The sequence below is a fragment of the Nelumbo lutea genome, chromosome 5 (assembly GCF_056320005.1).
Source record: "Nelumbo lutea isolate HS-2025 chromosome 5, American lotus-T2T, whole genome shotgun sequence".
NCBI classification, from domain to species: domain Eukaryota; kingdom Viridiplantae; phylum Streptophyta; class Magnoliopsida; order Proteales; family Nelumbonaceae; genus Nelumbo; species Nelumbo lutea.
In genome coordinates this window covers 34,892,534-34,911,696 of record NC_142688.1, presented here as the reverse complement: position 1 = coordinate 34,911,696, position 19,163 = coordinate 34,892,534, and the positions used below count along the sequence as shown (strand labels likewise).

General features: G+C 35.2%; 1 protein-coding gene across 1 annotated transcript; it reads right to left on the bottom strand.

The window, feature by feature from the left end:
• Positions 1-4,093: 4,093 nt before the first annotated feature.
• TSK (tetratricopeptide repeat (TPR)-containing protein) lies at positions 4,094-18,037 on the bottom strand. Its single transcript, XM_088942501.1, has 20 exons — positions 17,500-18,037; positions 16,106-16,906; positions 15,545-15,721; positions 15,201-15,292; positions 14,959-15,057; positions 14,411-14,874; positions 14,237-14,280; positions 13,869-14,138; positions 10,419-10,566; positions 9,339-9,458; positions 8,108-8,208; positions 7,836-7,959; positions 7,532-7,644; positions 6,772-6,883; positions 6,365-6,469; positions 6,197-6,263; positions 5,952-6,072; positions 5,681-5,854; positions 4,922-5,039; positions 4,094-4,837 (listed from the first exon to the last, which is right to left on the bottom strand). The coding sequence occupies exons 1-20, from the start codon at positions 17,770-17,772 to the stop codon at positions 4,290-4,292; spliced, it is 4,071 nt and encodes a 1,356-aa protein (XP_088798627.1). The 5' UTR covers positions 17,773-18,037; the 3' UTR covers positions 4,094-4,289.
• Positions 18,038-19,163: the final 1,126 nt, after the last annotated feature.

The following is a 19,163-nucleotide window of genomic DNA, read 5'->3' as shown; positions in this document are numbered from 1 at the left end:
ATGTTAAATATTTCATTATTTAAAATATTTAGATACTTAACTAAATATTTAAAATCTTAATCTATTTATTATAATTGAAAGTTATTTAGTAACTATTTAAAATATACTATTAATTGATTTAAAATATTAGTTTTAATATTTTGTTATTTAAGATATTTAGTTATTGAAATATTTAAATAATATTTCATTCTTAATGTTAGATTTTTATTATTTGAATCAAGGTTCAAAATATCGATACACCAGTAGAGGTGTATCAGGCAGTATCAATAGCTTTTTTTTTTTTAATCTTTTTTTCAAATATGGTTCAGAGGGGCCAGTTTAAGATTCGTCCAGCCGCTGAACTGGTCAAAACAACGATACACCCTTTGTAGGGGCATATTGGGAAGCTCCCAATACGTGTCGCTACTTTGAACCTTAATTTGAATAACATTTAGATTGGATAATCTAGAAAATCATAATTTATATTGTTTGTACATAATTTCATGGTGAATTTTGTAAAAATATATAATTATTAATAATATGAATATTATTAAATTGATTATAAATTTTTTTGTCTTTTTAATAAATATTTTTATGTTATTATATAAATTTGTTAGAATATTTAAATAATTCTTAAATTTTTTAATTCAAACTTTCTTTAGATAGATGTAGATAACAAGTGGGGGAGAAGATAAACAAGAATTAGAGATAATTTAGGAGAGAAAATCTTTACTAAATTAGAGATAACTTAGGATAATGTAGAGGTGGTTGTTTAAGAGAAATTTTAGGATATTAGATTATTTAGGTTATTGAAACTAGTAGAAGAGAGAGAGAGAGAGAGAGAGAGAGAGAGAGAGAGAGAGAGAGAGAGAGAGAGGGAGAGATTTTAGGAAGTTTCTTTTAGGGAAAGTAGAGTTTCTAATTGGTAGTTTTGAAAATGACTTGGATTAAAAAAAATCAAAAATTCAAAAAAGGAGAAATTTTCTAGACCTAATATGGGAAAGTGGGAAAATTCCAATATTTCTTAGTCTAAAATAGTTTATATCATAAATTTATTTTTTAAATTTATTTTTTAATAATGTCATTGTATTTTTTCAATTTAAACTTAATTTTTAAATTTAAATATTTTGAACCAACTGACCAAACCAAAAATTGAATCAAACCAATAAAACTTGAGTGACCAACCCCCCCAACCTGATCAAGTCAATTTGATTAGCCAAACTACTTACAACTAAAACCCAATCAACCCGTGAACAATAGTTTAATCTCCAACAATTATTAAAATTTATAGTGAAAATACACAATAAGTTAAATTTAAAAGTTAAATAACAGTAGTTTAAAATACAATAATTATTAAAAATTTCTATTAAATAAAAAACAAAAAAAAGATTTATACATAATTATTGAAAATATATTTATCACAAAAAACAATAAATATTAATTTTAGTATAGATAAATATATAATAAATAAATATTAAGTTCTTAAAATTATTAATAAACAATAATTTTTTGAAAGTTATTTTCTAGGTGTGTTAATTGGTATATTGAAATTATTTATTTACAATATTAATTATTTATTGAAATAATATTATTATTTAATTATAATAATTTATTTACAATTATAATATTATTTACAATATTAATTATTTATTTACAATATTTTGTTATTTAAAATATTTATTTATTTAACTATAATAATTTATTTACAATTATAATATATTTACAATATTAATTATTTATTTACAATATTTTGTTATTTAAAATATTTATTTATTTAACTAAATATTTAAAATCTTAATCTATTTATTATAATTGAAAGTTTTTCAATAACTATTTAAAATATATTATTAATTGATTTAAAATATTAATTTTAATATTTGTTATTTATGATATTTAGTTTTTGAAATATTTAAATAATATTTCATTTTTAATGTTATATTTTAAAATATTTAAAATATGCCCAACATATTAGACAATATCGATAGCTTTTTTATTTTTTTTAGTTTTTTTTTTTTCAATTTTGGTTCAAAGGGGCTGGTTTTAGGTCCATCCACCCCTTAAACTAGTTGAAACACTGATACACCCTCTGGAGGGGCATATTGGGAAGCTCCTGATACGATACGTATCAGCTGGTACGGCTCGACACGTGTCGATACTTTGAACCTTGACTTGAATAACATTTAGATTGCATAATCCAGAAAATCATAATTTATATTGTTTGTACATAGTGAGTTTTGTAAAAATATATAATTATTAATAATATGAATATTATTAAATTGATTATAATTTTTTTGTCTTTTTAATAAATATTTTAAAGTTATTATATAAATTTGTTAGAATATTTACATAATTTTTAATTTTTTTAATTCAAACTTTCTTTAGATAGATGTAGATAAAAAGTGGGGGAGAAGATAAATAGAAATTAGAGATAATTTAGGAGAGAAACTCTCTACTAAATTAGAGGTAACTTAGGAGAAAGTTGGGGATAGTGGGGGTTCTTTAGGAGAAATTTTAGGATATTAGATTATTTAGGTTATTGGAATGAGTGGAGAGAGAGAGAGAGAGAGATAGAGATTTTACAAAGATTTTTTTGGGAAAGTAGAATTTCTAATTGGTAGTTTCAAAAATAACATGGATTAAAAAATTTTTAAAAAGAAGAAATTTTCTAGACTTCCTTGTTTTAATATATATACCCTTTAATTTTACACTTTAAAAATCTTAGGTTTATAATTGTATATTTTTAACATGTAAATTGGCTTACAAAGTTACAAGTAGGGATAATTATTGGTTCGAATTGGATTTAAATGAAATATCCATTAAGATGGAATGGATCAATTTCGAATTGCAATTTGTAAGATCCGGAAGGTTCATATCAAATTCAGATCTCTCTAAAGTTTTATCAAACCGGATAATATCGATCCCTTACCGAATTTGATTCAATCCGCTTGCCTCAGAATTCCCTTTCAAGAGGTTTCAATAAGAATGAGATTGCATGGTTGTTATTATATGTAACTAATAGGTCATCATCCACATCAACCAAGGAGAGGCCATAGCAATTATATAAGAATAGAGAGGCGTCAATAAATTTGGATGCACAAAAACCTATACTTATACGGGCAATATTGACCACGCAATCAGTGGATAACATTAACATGTCGCACACCCTAGAAGGCATTCTCATCATCCCAGAAGACCTTGGGGGCACCATCATCCTTTCTTACCTTCATCAATGTGAGTTGGGATCTTCTGCCTACACAAACTCTGCTCAGGTATACCCACACAACATTGCAAAAGCTATACATAGAGAACATTTCATCCACTTACATAGTATTATACAGGGGGAGATGTTCCCAATTCATGTGAGGGGGAGGGGGTGGATAGTGTATTATGGGTAGACGTGGGCAGAGTTTTTGTGGGCAGGAGATCTCGAGCCCATCAATGTTGAGCCTTTATTACAGGTGTTATAATCTCAGCCGAGCTCTCCCTGACACATTAAAACATTTATGACATGGTAACGCCAGCCTCTTTATGGCGCCCAACATGCGAAGCTGTTACACAATGCACACCGTGCTTACATATATAAGGGGTCCCATGACCACAATTACCTCTCTTATACAATTTTGACTGTTCACAGGGGGGACACTCTTGCCTCCTTGAGCCCTCGGCTAACCTGGCCGTCAAAATCTTCCAAGGACTCTTAACATCTTTTTGACTGTTAACAGGGGGGATCCTCGGCCTCATCACCTCGGAAGTGACGAAGCTGCCTTTGCCCTCATCTTCGACAGCATCTTATACCACCAGGAATTTATTCAAATCCATCTTGGTCTCCGAAACCGTGCATGAGGCCTTGTTATAATCCTTGTAGACTTTCAAAAGACAAACATAATGCTGTTTCATCGTCCATTTGGGTCAAGGGGATGTCATTAAGGAATTAATAATTAGGGTAGAGAATTGTTTCATAAAGATTTCTATTTCTTTCAAGCATATAAATGTATATTTAAAGATTCCAGCAATTTTTTATACACAACCATCAACTGTGTATAAATGTTTACAATGTAACTGGAGAAAACCCATCAGTTCCCCATTTGCAATTCTCTATGTATGATAATGTGGCTAAAAGAATACCATTTTTTATTACAAGCTTCTGATCAATCGAACACTGACAATTAAGTGCTATGTACAATAATCTAATTCCTCTGAATCAGTCACTGTTAAAGTGCCTTCGCTCAATTTGTTATGGTAATTTACATTGCAGAAGAAACCAATCCTTCACATGGGTGAAATCAAAATCATTTCCATGGGAGAGAAGATCAATCCCTTTTGCAGCAATTCTTAACCCCACAGCAGTTCCTTCCCTCCACTGAAAAATGGACATTCAGATCCTTGATATGTCTAGTAGTTGCTCCACCACACCTTGAACTTGACGACCATGCAGTATATAATGTTTCAGCAGCTTGCACTGTGAATCCATTATTGCTAAGATCAATAAAGTGCAACTGTTTAGCCATACCAATGGCCATTGAAAGCTCCTGAACAAATTCGCACTCTGGTAATGGAGGATTCTTGTGACATGAGCTCGTGCAGCTGTCATCCAGAGCAGATGGAATTGACTCCGCCTTATTTAGACCATCTTCACTGTCAGCAACTTCAAGGTGATTGTAATCTGCATTTGCTGCATCAAGGCCTTGTGGAGCAGCATCAACTTCTGCTGCTACACATATCTTGAGCAAAATCTGAGAACGATTGTCTACCCAGGCAGATTTGGAGCTCTGTGTTGCTGTTAAATCATACTGAATAGTTTTGTCCTTCTCCAAATTAACATTTTCTGCTAGATTAAGCTCTTCTAGAGAGTTATTCTCTGCCAGTAATGAGAAAACATCAATAGGTTGAATTTAATTCCCAGAAGCAATGTTTAATCTAACTTAGGTTTGAGGAATTTAACCTGCTAGTGCCTGAACTATTTGAAGAATTCCAGCAAGCCCAAGATGGCACTTGTTAATGAGAAGAACTTTCAGACAGCATTGAGGATTCATGAGTAATGACGCTATTGCATTAGCACCCTGTTGTTATGCTTCAATTCAGGTTCCTCTCAAACAAATACATAGAAATATAAAGAAAAAAATGATAAATTACTAGAAACATCTGAGCAGAGATTATTTGAAAAGAGAAAGGACCCACTCAGAAAAGATCACTGAATGTGTAATCTGGCCCTAGGAAATCCAAGAGTGAAGCTATGGAGCAATTAAACATTATGGGACGTCTAGAATCTAGATTGTCATTGTGTGCCAGAAACACTAAATCAATTAGTTTGCACCATACTTCTTGATACAGAGATTTTAATATCGAAAGCATAAAAGCCTCTTAAACTATTGATTCCATCAAACCCTGCCATATATGTTTGAGAGAACCATTCCTTTCTGGTGCAGCAAAGCAAGCCATGTACATCGGTAAATGTCAAGATTATCAAACCTGACTGATACAACCTAGGCAATGTTACTTTGGTTGGTATAAACGAAATCTCACTCCACTTTCTTGTATTGATGAGGGTATTGGCCTAATCTGAAAGGGAAAAATGTTAAAACTGCAAAATCTCCTGCTGCACTTATCCAACGTGTGTTTGTTTAGGCAGTTCTCTAGCAGAAGTATAATATTTGCAGAATACCAGCAGAATTGTGTTATCTTCAAGAATGGGTGAACAAACCTCTTGCCCAGTTGAATTTCCTGCAAGGTTCAGCTCAATAATTCCACCGATCAATAAGAAGTCTTCAGATAGTCTGACAAAATAATTAGATGTAAGCCCACAATATGATAGGTCAAGCTTCATCATCTCTTGAGGCCCATTGGATAATGCTTCAGTTAATTGCAATGCCCCATCCTGCCATGTCATAGCATTTAGAACAAGCAGGAAGTATACATCCAAAGAAAACTATCCTAAAAAGGTAAAAGACATCAACCATAAAGAATTTACTTACAGATCCAATACTAGTACTTCCAAGCATCAACACTGACAAACAAGAGGATTTGGCGAGTTGGCAAAGGCTATCAAGTGCGAACTTGCTAAACTTTATACCATTCAGATTCAACTCTGAAAATCTAAAAAAAAAAAGAAAGAACACAAAAAAGAATGTTGAAATGTCCATTAATCACCACCTAGACACTCAATAACAGCCTTTAACAGGAAAAAGAACCAAACAGAATAAAAGATTAAAAGATGCACCTCTTTAAGGTAGAAAGTTTAGTCAACAAACTAGCCATAGCGTTTCCAGATATAGGATTATTATTCCCTGTCAAGAGGTAAAATTTTGGAACATCACCAGGAATATAAGAAAAACAGACCAACTAGTTTTAATGAACTTGTTGAAGCAACAATAGATTTGTGGAATACCTAAAGAAAACTGTGAAAGCACAGATCCAGCATGCAGTGCATCAGCAACTTTCTGAATTGTCCTAGATGTGATAGAACAACACTCTATGTTCAAGCTATAGAGTGCTACACAAAAGAAGCCTATTAGCAAACTGAGAATGGAAATCCCACATGGGAGCATGAGTCAAAAACTATGTTAATTGGACACTTAAAATTGGGTACTGCGTCCATGTTGGACACTTCACATTTTAGGGTAAATTCCCTATCTAATACTTTGTCCATGCCATGTCTCTGTAACATTACCCAAAAGGATTTACCCAGGTAATAATGTTATCTTCACTTCATTCCACACTATTTACCAGGCCTGAGAGAAACACTGAAATGAGCTAACAAGCCAACAGTAAAGTTTGAGCAGCAAAAAGCACTACCTTTGCAATTCTCCAATATGGTTGAAAGGTAGGATGCACAGGCATCAGTAAGACGGTTCCCAGATATATTAAGCACTTCCAATCGAGATAAAAGCACAGGACATTCACAAATCTGTTGATTACAAATACAGGACATATTAGAACCATTTCTCATAGTAATTATTTGGAATGTTTAATTTCATTATCATGTCACTATGGGAAATTTCACTCTTGAAAGAAATGCAGGTTTTTGTTTTGCTGCCAAATTAGTACCAACATTTAGAAAACATGATATCTATCCAGATTTTGCTTCTACCTGAGGATATTTGTAAGGAATAAAAGACAATAAAATAAAGCTTTGAACTATAGTTTTGCATGGGCATGGACATGGGAGCTGGAATCAAATGTGTCCAAGAGTCTGACTTGGCAAGATGAGAAAACATGGATGCATATGGAAAAGTATACCATAAAAATAGTTTGTATTTTTTGAATTCTAACATCATATACCTGGAAAAAGGGGTCTAAAATGTTGCCTTTTGTACTAAGTAAAATCTGATATGAAAAATGGCATTCATCTTGTACATTAGCTGTTCATTGATCTCAAATAAGCTAGGAGATAAAAGAAAACTGTACATATAAGTGTCTTCAAGAAACCATGGAGTGTCAGACACTGATGCATGTCCAACATGGACAAATTGTCCATTTAGGAGGGTCCATGCAACATTGCTTTGAAGTTTGAACATCCAAAAGTGAAAAGAGTTGTAGCAAATATATTACAGACCTGGAATAATGCAGTTGGACCAAATCTATTGCAGTGTAAGTCCAAAGTCAAGCCACCATATTTTTGACTTGATGATTTAAATATTTTATGAAGTTTCTCCATTGTTTCGTTTCCTTGAGCAAAAAAAATAATAGATAATCAATACTGAAGAATTTTACATGAGAATTGGTACTTTAAAGGGTTATGCAAAGCAAATTGAAAAGAATGGACATTGTTTGAGAAAATGTAAGAAGTGGTTGCATCACAATTCATTACTCTAAAAATGACAATATCAAAGTAATGATGGTATTGAGACTGTTATTACCTAATAAGTTATGAGAAAGGTCTAGCAGAGCAATTGTCTTGTGCTCATGCAGAGCATCCAATAGTGGTGTAACTGATATATCTTGCAATTCACATTCAGATACAATGACCTCATCCTCTGAAACCTAGAAAAAAATAAAATAAAATCGCAATTTTAGAGCTAGATGTTGAGACATCATGAATTATCAAATTGGTATTCCTGCAACAGCTAATAGATCATAGAACAAGAGCAAAGGACGTGAAACAACTAGCAAGCAGAACTTTGATGCTTACCTCCAAGTTGTATAATTTCCTAAGCAACTTCATATTTGGTGCTTCAGACAACTTTTCGCAAAAGTCAATGTATAACTTCATCAAGCGTTTCTGAACCCATCCTGCAAAACACATTGGCAAACTAGAATTGCAAAAGAGATAAATAAAGAAAGGTAAATAAGCTAAAGGCTATCCTAGTGTACTAATTAAGTGCAGGAGGATCAATTTACTCTAAAGCACCAAAACAAGGAGCTGAAGTTACTAAAAAAGAAAAAAATAAAGAAAAACTGTAATACAGACTGGATGTCTTCAGACTGGATGGCAACTCAATAGAAATTTGGAGATGCATCGAAGAGATTAGCTTATTTCAGTTTATTAAGCTGTTATTACAATCTTCAAAAAAATGTCAAATGAGTGGCAGAAATGCACCACAATGCCTCTAAATATAAGCAAAATGAATAATACAAAGTTTTACCAACTGTTCTTCTGCTAAATAAAGTCATACCAACTTTTGGTCGACCAAAGGAGTCAATCTACAGAACTCCTACATAGAATAGATCAGTAAGGAATAAGACATGACAGAAGACTAGGAAGTCAACTTGGCTTCCCACCAAAGAGGTAAATTATTGAGGTCATATTTACTTGGGCAGTTCGTTGAGAAATTCAGGAGAAGAGAGAATTACAGGTAGACCACTTCACTCCAAAGTTAAGCCTTTCCAACATATAATTGAGGAAGTACCACACAATTTTTAAAAATCTTGGCTCATTCAAAAGGTAACCAAATAGGTTTTCTTGAGACACCAAAATCATGGTGTTAAAGCATGCTTTGACATTAAACATTAAGGCCACAGATAAAGTTATAGAATTGAGTTTGTCTTCACTTTTGGGTGGGATTGAAGTTCAATTAGCTGGCCCATGACTTGGACATTAGATCATTGTATTATAGATCTCAGATCAGGTTTCAGATATACATCAAGGCTACATAAGAAGTACATAATCACAACAATTATGGAAAGGACATGAGAAACTAAGATCCCTCCATCAGACAAAAAGAGGTGTCCAACATGTAATTACAATGCACGTTTCCAACACAGACAAGATAGCGGTATTCAGAATTTCAGATACTAGAATGTTGATGTTATTTTGGATAACATTAAGGACAGAATAGATAATAATTTTCATTTTATGCAAAAAGATGCTATGTTATTCAAATGAAAAGTATTTGAAAGGCTCAAAATGCATAGATTATTACCATCAATAGCTACTTCAATCCAGCCTCTTCCCCTAATGTGATGCTTAATAGTTTCATAATCTTCCAAGGAATCTAGAGCTTTACTGCCATACTTCATATGCCGAATGATGGGCAACAGGCCTATTAAGGTAAGGCATTTGTTAGTGGAGAACTAATTTGCTTTGAACAGAATTGCAGTAAATGGTTGGAATATTATCCTAGAATTATAATAAAAATGTAAATATGATATTATAAATAATATCAACATTCATCTTGAACCCAAGTTGATGCAAGATGGACCTGAAAATAAGGGAAAAAAAAAAAGAAAAATCGTAAATCAGCACTTACTAACTTCTTTGAGGAATCAACCCTATCCAGAAAAGTAGAATTACTTTGACATTAGAAACAAGAGATGTGCATTAGTATCTGATGCCAACAAGAGGCCCTTTCAGGCTTACATGTGTTCATAGGCAAAATAGGGAAGGTTGGCCAATGAAGAAATATCACTGAGATACTAACTATAGACAGAGCAAATCCTAGTTGACTTAGGATTAAGATTTCAATTAAGAATTTAATGAGAGAATTTCTAATTGACTTAGGACTATGAAGACAAATCCTTGTTAACATAGGAGTTAGGACTATGACTTTTACTTATTTCTATAACCCTTGACATGCTAACATAACTCCTAAGACAATTAGAGCAAAAACTCCAAGTGTTATTAGAAAACCAATTTCTAGTTTGACTAGGAAAAATAACTCCAGATGCAATAAGGATAAATACAGACGATTTAAATGATCAAAAAATAGCTAATGAGAGATTATAAAAGTATCCTTATTTTATGAAGCTACAAACTTTAACATCACTTGTTCTGTGGAAGCACTCCACCCTTGCAAAGATTTGATGGCACCACAAAAAACAGAAAAAACAAAATAGAGAAGAAGCATACAAAATACATGGATTTATGTGGTTTGTCACTTGTCTAATACAGTTTTGCAGTAACTTAAACAAGTCATTTCAGGAACTCCATAGGTACACCAAACAAAAGATTTTGACAACTAGGAAAGAAAGGCCTGAGAAAATGAGAAATCAAACTTCACTACCTTTTGCCTTTTTCTCTTCAGAGAGTTGTAAGTAATACAAGCATGCCACTTCAACCTTCATACACTCAATACTAAGCTTATCACCATCCATGCATGAGCTTGGATCAACACGTATCATGTTGCCATCAATTTTAACAATAACATGTTTCTGCAATTAATACCAAAAAGGAGAAAATAGAACAAGGTAAGCAAAATCCAATATATAATCTACAAGATATAACATAGTCCAATGTGAAATTGTGAATTAAATATCCAATGCAAGATTGTTAGCTAAAGAAGCTCAGTGAGGTTTTATAAGAGGGTTTCAAGCAGGTCCTAGCAGGGACAAAATTGTGCTGATGACACCCTATTCTTCTGAGACCCTTCAGTTGAATAGATTTCTCACCTTAAATATTTGCTAATCTGGTTTGAATTGGCATCAGAGTTGAAAATCAATCTAAGGAAGAGCAAAATGATAGCAGTAGGTGAGACCCACAACATTGAACACCTCTAATATCTTGGGTTGCAAAACTGACAAGTTACCACAACATTGAACACCTCTTCATGCAAAATGCAATTCCAAGACCATATGACAACATGTAGTAGAACAGGTCAACAAAAGACTTGCCTCATGGAAGATGAAAAAAGACCAAGGGAGGAAATTTTCAGTGGGGAGGGTGGAAGGAATTCAAGTATCACGTAGGTGACTAGAAGGTATGCATCCCAAAGGAAGCAGGTGGTCTAGGGGTGAGGTGCCTCAGGAAGTTCAATACAGCACTACTAAGAAGGTGGTTTTGATGCTTCAATGAAAAGCTGAATGCCCTATAGAAATAAGTGACTGTGGCAATGTAAGGAACAAGGAATTTGGGTTGGAACCCAGGTAGAGTATCAATTTCTTATGGGTGTTCGTTTTGGAAAGGGACAGAGAAGGTAAACAGTGAATTTTCTAAGGGTATCAGCTTTAGAATTGGCAAAGGGACACAGGTTCAATTTTGTAAGGAAAGATGATGTGATGCTCAACCACTTATGGAGACATTTCCCTCACTTTATATGGCTGCAGATGATAGACACCGGTTAGAGATAGCTACATCAATGGGATGGCAATGTGGAATCCTATTATGAGGAGTCTAAACAATTGGGAGATGGGAAAACAATTAGGAGTTTCCTGGGCATGACACATTATCATGAATGTGGGTAAAACCATATTTACAATCAACATTTTTTGGTCAAAAAGGCAAAAAAAAACTGAGTTATATAATGTGTCATATGAAGGAATCTGGAAAACAGCACAGGCTGTTTTCTCCAAACAACCGAAGTTTTTCTCTGGGGGATTGATTCTATGGCAAGGTTGTTATACAAGGTAAATCACCACAACTTGGTCAAGAAGATAAAGGAGTGTGGAGATGGGACAGATCAAGCAACTTTACCACTAAAATCTTTCTTGAGATGTTGAACACCTAAACGGCGAGGAATTCCCTACTCCAGGGTTTGGACTTTGGAGAACTCCTGTGACCTGTCCCCTCCAAAGTGGCTTTCTTGGGGTGGACAGTCCAACAGTGTCACCGGAGAAGTGTCTCATGATGGACAGCTTAGTGAGGAGGGGAATGGTGCTGGATAACGCATTGCGTATTCTCCCAGCTAAACGAATCCCCAAATCACATCTTGCACTGTGGGTACTCTAGAGTGATGTTTCTTTTGAAGGATAATAAGAAAATTCATTAAACTTGAAAAAAGCAGTACATCTAAAAATGCTGGTTGTCTAGTTGACAAACCAACAATATAACAGAATACATTGTGAAAGAAATAAAATTACAAGGATTCATTTCCAAAGTGCTCCAAAGACCTCTGAATTTCATAAAATTACAGCTCCCCTTGACAGCCCCTAAGCTTTAAACTCCACCCAGTCAACTCCCTCTTCACCCCATACTTATTTTCAATCAAACATCAAAAGTTTTCCAATTTTGTTTCTTAGAATAGAGCCACCTCTGTTAAGACACTTTGAAGCATGTTCCTCACTATCTCCCTCTTCCATCCCTCATACCCCTACTGTTTCAACTGAGAATCCTCAACTTTCTCCCCTTCTCCCTGTCTTCCTTCTCCCCCCAATTCACTCAATCTAGTCCAACCCCTCCTCTTCTCCTCCTTCCTCATCCCACCCCTTTTTTTTTCTAGATATTCTTCCCTCTTCTTTTTTTTTTTTTGAGCAAAGGTAACTTTTATTGATACTCTTCCCTCTTCCTTCTCTTTTCTTTCTTTCGAACTTCTCAAATGCTATTTTCGCAAAGCCTTCCCCTCCCCAAAAAACTAGCACAAGAGACTTACCCACGTCCACCTCCCTCTCCACTAGTTTATTAACATTCACCTTCTCGTTTTGTACTATTTCCTTGACTTCTTGACCTTTTTGTGTCTTTTCTGCTCTTTCTCTCTCTCTAACCTTATCCCCAGCCTCCAGATCTTTACTGTCTTCCCCTTGTTTCTCTTCTTCTGAACTCTAAGAGATGCCAATGAGTCTTCTTTTTCTATTGTATACCATGTTTCCTGATTTGCCCCCTCCCTTCTTCTCTTGAAGTTTTCTTTTTTCTGTTGTTTTCTCTCCTACCTCTTCTTCTGTTCTTTTCTCCTCTTCCCCTTCCCCCTGTTTGGAGGTTCCAACTCTAATGAACTTAGCAATCTAGACTGACTTACCTCCTCACTTCTATGCAAAGACAATAGGGTACTTGGATCGGGGTGCACATACACTCTTCCCTTAGACCCTTCCTTCTAAAGCCTCAATTGTAAACTCTGTAGTGCTTGAATCCTGGTTGACCAAAGACCTCTTCTCTATCTGAACCTTCAACCTCCCCGGTCTCCCCAACTCATCTTCGCTGGCTTCTTTAAGGTTTTCTTCCTTGCTGCAATCTGATTCTGAGTGAGAACCGGAAACCCCTCCTTTCAGCTTACCGGATTTTCTTTTTTGACTCTCTCTAAGTCCACGATTTCCCTACTATGGCAGTTCTCTGCAACTCTGTCACCCAACAGCTTCCTAGGACCACAAATGATCTTTTTCTTACCACTTTTGTCAAACCTCGCTATTAGCTAGACCCACCTCTTTTCCTCTCCTTTTCTATCCTCTACTACGATCTTCTTTGTTGCTTCATTCTTCTTCAGAATTGTCTTTAAAGGACCTAGGCATCTCCTCTTGCCTTCCTATCCCTGAAACAATTTTCCCCCCGCCCAACTGCAAGGCAGTTTTGGAAACTCGATCACCTCTCCACCTGTCTAAGAAAAGAGTCTTTCAGATGAGATCCCTGATCTGCATCCGACCAAGAGCTCTTAGCTCTCAGACTCGGTAATAAGCCCATTGTATAGCCCCTTTGTGTGCAAGGGACTTTTCCCTTTTAGGGACCAATACAATGCATTACAGTTTCAAAATAAATAAAAAAGCAGTCTCAGAAACTTATCTGTTGGCATATTGAAACTAGTAACACTTACATTATATTCATCACAAGCAATAAGCAGATTGAAACTTGCACCATTTTGCTTCTGTAGGCCACTGAAGATACAATCGCCCTCAACTTTAGATCCACTTCCACCAAAATTTGAAGTATCAGCAAGTTCCCGAGTGCTTGAAGATCTGAAACCTGTGCTATTTTTAGCAGCTACTTTAGGGCTTCCTGATTTGTACAAACAAGCATTTTCTTCAACATTAATGAGTGTGCAGGCACTGAATGGGTCTTTGAAAGCAATACAAGGTGTAACATTCTGCCAAATGGAGATATCAATAAGAACCGACCACTTCAAAAAGGAACGAAACAGCCCATCTGAGAGCTTGAATTGACAGTTTATGTGACATATGTTACCTGAAACTCCCTGGAAAGGCCAGCTGGTCCATCGTTGTTCTTAACTTTTCATAGTTGAGAAAGACAAAAAAATATATATATCAGTTTTGTTAAAGGTAAATGTCAAACACCGCATACAGTGAATTATTCTATAACAGGAATATAAAGCTTAAATAACTTAAAATTAAGACTTACTGTCATCAGAAGTAGCAATATCCTCTACAGGACAATTACGGTTTCTTCCTCTTGGGGACTCTATCTCATTGTGCTCATCTCTTTCATCATCAGAGAGGACCACCCGGACACGCTTACGCCCAACAACTGGTTGATGACTGCTAATTGATTTACTCAAACTTTTTGGGGAAGACTCAGTTGGCACAGTCGAAAAGCTGGGTTTATTTAGTTGATTGCCTTTTGGCTTGGAGAAATTCTTTCTGGACTGAAGAAGTGATATCAGTGGTAAATCCTCATCTATCTCTTCAATCCTCACAGAAGCAGATTTAGTTATCATGGGTGAACTGCATGCATTGGATCTAGTATCTGTCAGATCATCATTCCCTTTTGTTTCAGTTTCAGAGCAGCAGTCCCCATCTAGCATACATGCTTCATTGTCTTTCTTGGTTGAGCACTTCAACTTGTCAATAACAAGTTGCAACTTCCTACACATAAGCATAATTCATTCAGAAACAGACCATCCAGTAGAAAAGATCCAGTCAACTACGCTTGAATGAAATAAAAGTTACTTGGCTTCTTCAACATTGTCAAAACGTATCATGTGACTGTAATGCATATTCTCAAGTGCAGAAATCTGTGCAGAAGGTAGGTTTGCTTTAACTGCAATGCTGTTGGCAAATGAAAAGAGAATGAAAGTTAAGCATGATTGACCATTAAACTCAGTAAAAGTTAATGAATCTTGTAATTTCGGGCCACAAACAATGTCAATTCACAAGTAAATCGAATGATCCAAGAGAAAGAAATTTATTGCCTGTAACCCTCTTCAAATGCTTCTAATGCACCAGCCCAATCACCATCAGAATCTAAGACATCTCCAATATTAATTTTGGCCAATGCTTGCCCCTGAAATTACCAGTATTTCAGAAATAAGCACATATAAATTAAGTCTTCTTAATGGACATCATGACCATGTATTAGTGATATTAGATGAATAAAGAATACCAAGCCAATTTTCTAATGGCATCTTTGAGTTTCATGTAAATCATCAAGCTAGATAAGCTTTTTCAGTTGCCACTTGCCAAGGCCCAAGATCATCTATGGATACTTGATTTTATCCAAAAAAGAGGGAAATTTTAGAATTTAAATGGCACTTACCTCCAAGTTTCCAATTGAACGATATGTGTCCCAGCTCTTCTTGTACCATTTAAGGGCTTTACTGAAGTTCCTGAGCTTCTGGTACGATTCTCCAATCACCAGAAAGGAATCACTAAGCTTCTCCTTGTCACAGAGTTCAGTTGCTACTCTTTTCTTCCTTTTTGCAAATTCACGATGCTAAAACACAAGATACCATAATAAGAAACAGTGCTATGTCAATCCTCAAAAGAACAAAACAAATTGAAAAAGCAGTCGCTAACTACCCTAAAATATAAATTTCAAAGGCTCTCAAACTACAGTAACTACCAGAGAACTGAAATTATGTTTCAATATAAAAGGAAGAGTTATATGTGATGTTGGGCATGTTAGATTGCAACTTAACTATATGCACTATAATTTAGCTAGTTTAGAAAGTAACCAAATTTTAAGAATAGTATACCATTAGAGAACAAACATGTTTAGAAAGCCTTCTTATGTCATGAAGGAGCATTCCTGAAGGGAGTTGAGGAAGTCCAGAAAGGTTGACAAATTTGGTATAGAAAGCAAAGCATACAAACTTACTTTCAGCCATGCAAAGATCATGCTGGACTTTTCAATGAGACGATCAAGGGATGCACTCTGATCTAGTAAGCACTTTCTTTCACCTGGAGTGCCTCTAGCCATGGCCATAGCTCTTGTCAGCTTCTTAAGATTCTGCTCTTCTTTTCTTAACTCATCCATTACTTTTATTGCTTCTTTTACAGTTTCAATATTCTGACCAACCTGATCAACTAAAGCATCTTCATCTTCCATGGATTTTGCAATTTTAAGAGCCTTCTGGTAACAGTTAATCGCTTCTTCATACTTTTGAACCCTATAATGCAATTCACCAAGATTGATATAGCCTTTGGCCTCTCCTTGGTAGTGCTCAATTTTCTCACAGATCTGTATGTCCTTCTCTATATGAACTTTAGCTGTATCCCACATCCTTAGCTCAATGTAAATGCTCCCGAGGTTGTGGTGAAGCCTGCTGCGTGCATCATCATATTCATTCACCTCTTCTTCATCACATATCTCCAATCCATCCAGAAGAATTCTCTGGGCTTCTTCCAAGTTATCGAGATCCATTTCAAGCATGCCAATGTTATTATGGGCATCAATAAATTCCTTTAGGAAGAATGAGGTTTTGTTAGGTGGTCGGTTTTCCTTGAGAGTCCGAGCAAGTTTCATAGCTGATTGGAAATACTTCTTGGCATTCCGCACAGATAAGTGGTCACCATCAGATCTTAAAAACAATTCATGATACGTCCGGCCAAGTTGGGTGCTGGCCCTTTGCTGTTCAATGAGGTCACTTGTGTCCTTGGCAAGCTCCAAATGCTTTTTCTGTTATATTACATGCAGTGAAGTTAAACCTTAAGGTTGATCTAAAAACACGTAGGTAAAACATGACCTGACATAATAGAGTTCCAGTGAATCCAAAAGTAAGAAGGAAATGGAACATTTTAAAGAAGGGCAAGAGATTACCGATGAGCTTCCTTGAAGACAATTTTTAAAGGAAATGGAAGAAAGAAGAAAAAATTGAAAGAGGACAAATTGGTTTGTTATAGATTAGGAAATCAATAAAAAAATGAAAAACTGCAAAGTAGATAAAATTTTCAAAGGGTACATGCGACATTAGTTAAAGGCAGAGTGGAATTAGACAGAAATAAAATGAAATTCAAAGAAGATTCATATCAGTACCTAATAGGAAGGGCTTTCTTTGGTCCAAAATTAAAACCAAGATAAAGAAAAAACAGACACTTGTAAGCGAAATTCAAAACCACTAGATAGATTAGGGCTTCAATGAATCCAATACTAAAACAAGTTAAAAGCTATAAATTGAGAGAAACTTTCAAAAGGGCACCTGGTTTATAAAATTTCTATGTGAAAATAACCAAAAGAAATTAATTTTTAAAGAGAGAGATCAAAAAAAGCACCTGATAAATTAGAGCATCTTTGAAATATTCCAGACGGAGATAAACCTCGCCGAGGGACTGACAGGTGGGAAGGAGTTGCTTCTCAGGGAGATACTTCGAAGAGACCTCGTAATCGATACGTAGCCACTTGAGAGCTTTAACGTATTCTCCTCTGTTCTTCAAGATGTCTCCTATAACGTTCGCCCACCGAGCTTCCTCCTGTCGATTGCCCTCCGCTACAGCATGTTTGTAAGCTCTCTTCGCCGCACTGAGCTGAACATCGTCTCTCGCCATCTGTGCCGCCTACTTCAATTTCAACACTTGAAGACTTGTTCTGGCATTAGTAGATCTGGTTGCTGAAGCCTCAAATTTGCCGTCTGGACTCTCAAGCCCTGAACAGAACTGGAGAGGTTTTGTTTTGTTTCCTGCGAAAAAATAAAAAACCAAGCATGAAGCTCCCGCCATAATGGTTTTAGGTACCTGCGGCTGCGAGGGAAATTTCATAACTAAAATTCTAAATCGTCCGTCATGTTTGTTAAAATTACGCCTAGATCAGTATATTTGAAATTTGAACTTTGAGTCGTAATGTACTACGCTAGTGGGCACCAGGCCACCGGGCCACCGGCAAAAGGTCATGTACACTCATTCATGTTTTATGATTGAAACGTAGAAACGTAGAGGTGTAAATGGGGGGTCATGTTGGGTTTGAGGTTTTAGGCAAGGTTTAAATATTATTATGTATCGGCTTAGCCCGTATGTATCATATCGTGGCCTTCCTGATATTTCATGTCAGATCATGGTTCGAAGGGTAGTTGGATCTTAAATTGACTCCTTTAAATTAGATATGAAAAAATTAAAAAAGAAAAACACACACATACAAAAAAAGTGTCGATAAAGGCCAACGGGCCGAAACAGCACAACACAACATGGAGACCCCCCAACGGCTAGTTTCAACTTTGGGGGTTATAGAAATATCCCCCGAATAGCTAGAAATAGTTATAGGGGTATTTATGTATTTTGGCTTTAGGGAGATAAAATGACAATAATGTCCCCCTAATAATTATATAACAACTAGTTTAGGGGTATTTAGGTAAAGTGATAAATGATTTTATAATAAACAAAATACCCATCCCAATAACTAACAATTTGTTAATTTTTAGGGTATTTTGGGGAATTAAATTACTTTCAATTCCTATAAATAGCCTTATCTAGTTATCCTCCACAATTCTCATCATGCCAATTCTAATACTTTCATAGTCTCATACATCATACTCTCACATATACTCTCATGGTCGCATACTTTCTCTACTCTCTAATTTAGAACTTGATTCAAGTTTTAACAGAAAAGAAGACTTGCTCATATATCTCAAGTTAGCAATTTAGGAAACTTTGAGGCTTCAACCGTTGAAACCAAGTTGATATTCTGAATCGACAATTCGGGTAAGTGTAATTAAATAATTTTTTTTATAATTAAAAAAATGGTTAGCTCTTACTCTCGCTCTCGACACCAATTCTCCAACGTGGTCAATGTTGATGATATTGATGTTCAGTTGCAATATTATAGTGTTAGCATTAATATGGATGGTGTTGATATTGTTGATGTTCCCAGCCCTAGTACTACTAGTAAAGGTAGGGAAAGAAAAGGAGAACACTATGTTGATTAGCTCGGTTTGGACATTACTTAA

Excerpts from the sequence above, each read along its gene's own strand:
- TSK (XM_088942501.1), bottom strand. The coding sequence starts at position 17,772 with ATGGCGAGAGACGATGTTCAGCTCAGTGCGGCGAAGAGAGCTTACAAA. Across the intron at positions 14,875-14,958 it reads GACAATGTTGAAGAAGCCAA|GAAGTTGCAACTTGTTATTG; the intron begins GTAACTTTTATT and ends GCTTATGTGTAG. Across the intron at positions 8,209-9,338 it reads GATTGAAGTAGCTATTGATG|GATGGGTTCAGAAACGCTTG; the intron begins GTAATAATCTAT and ends TGTGTTTTGCAG.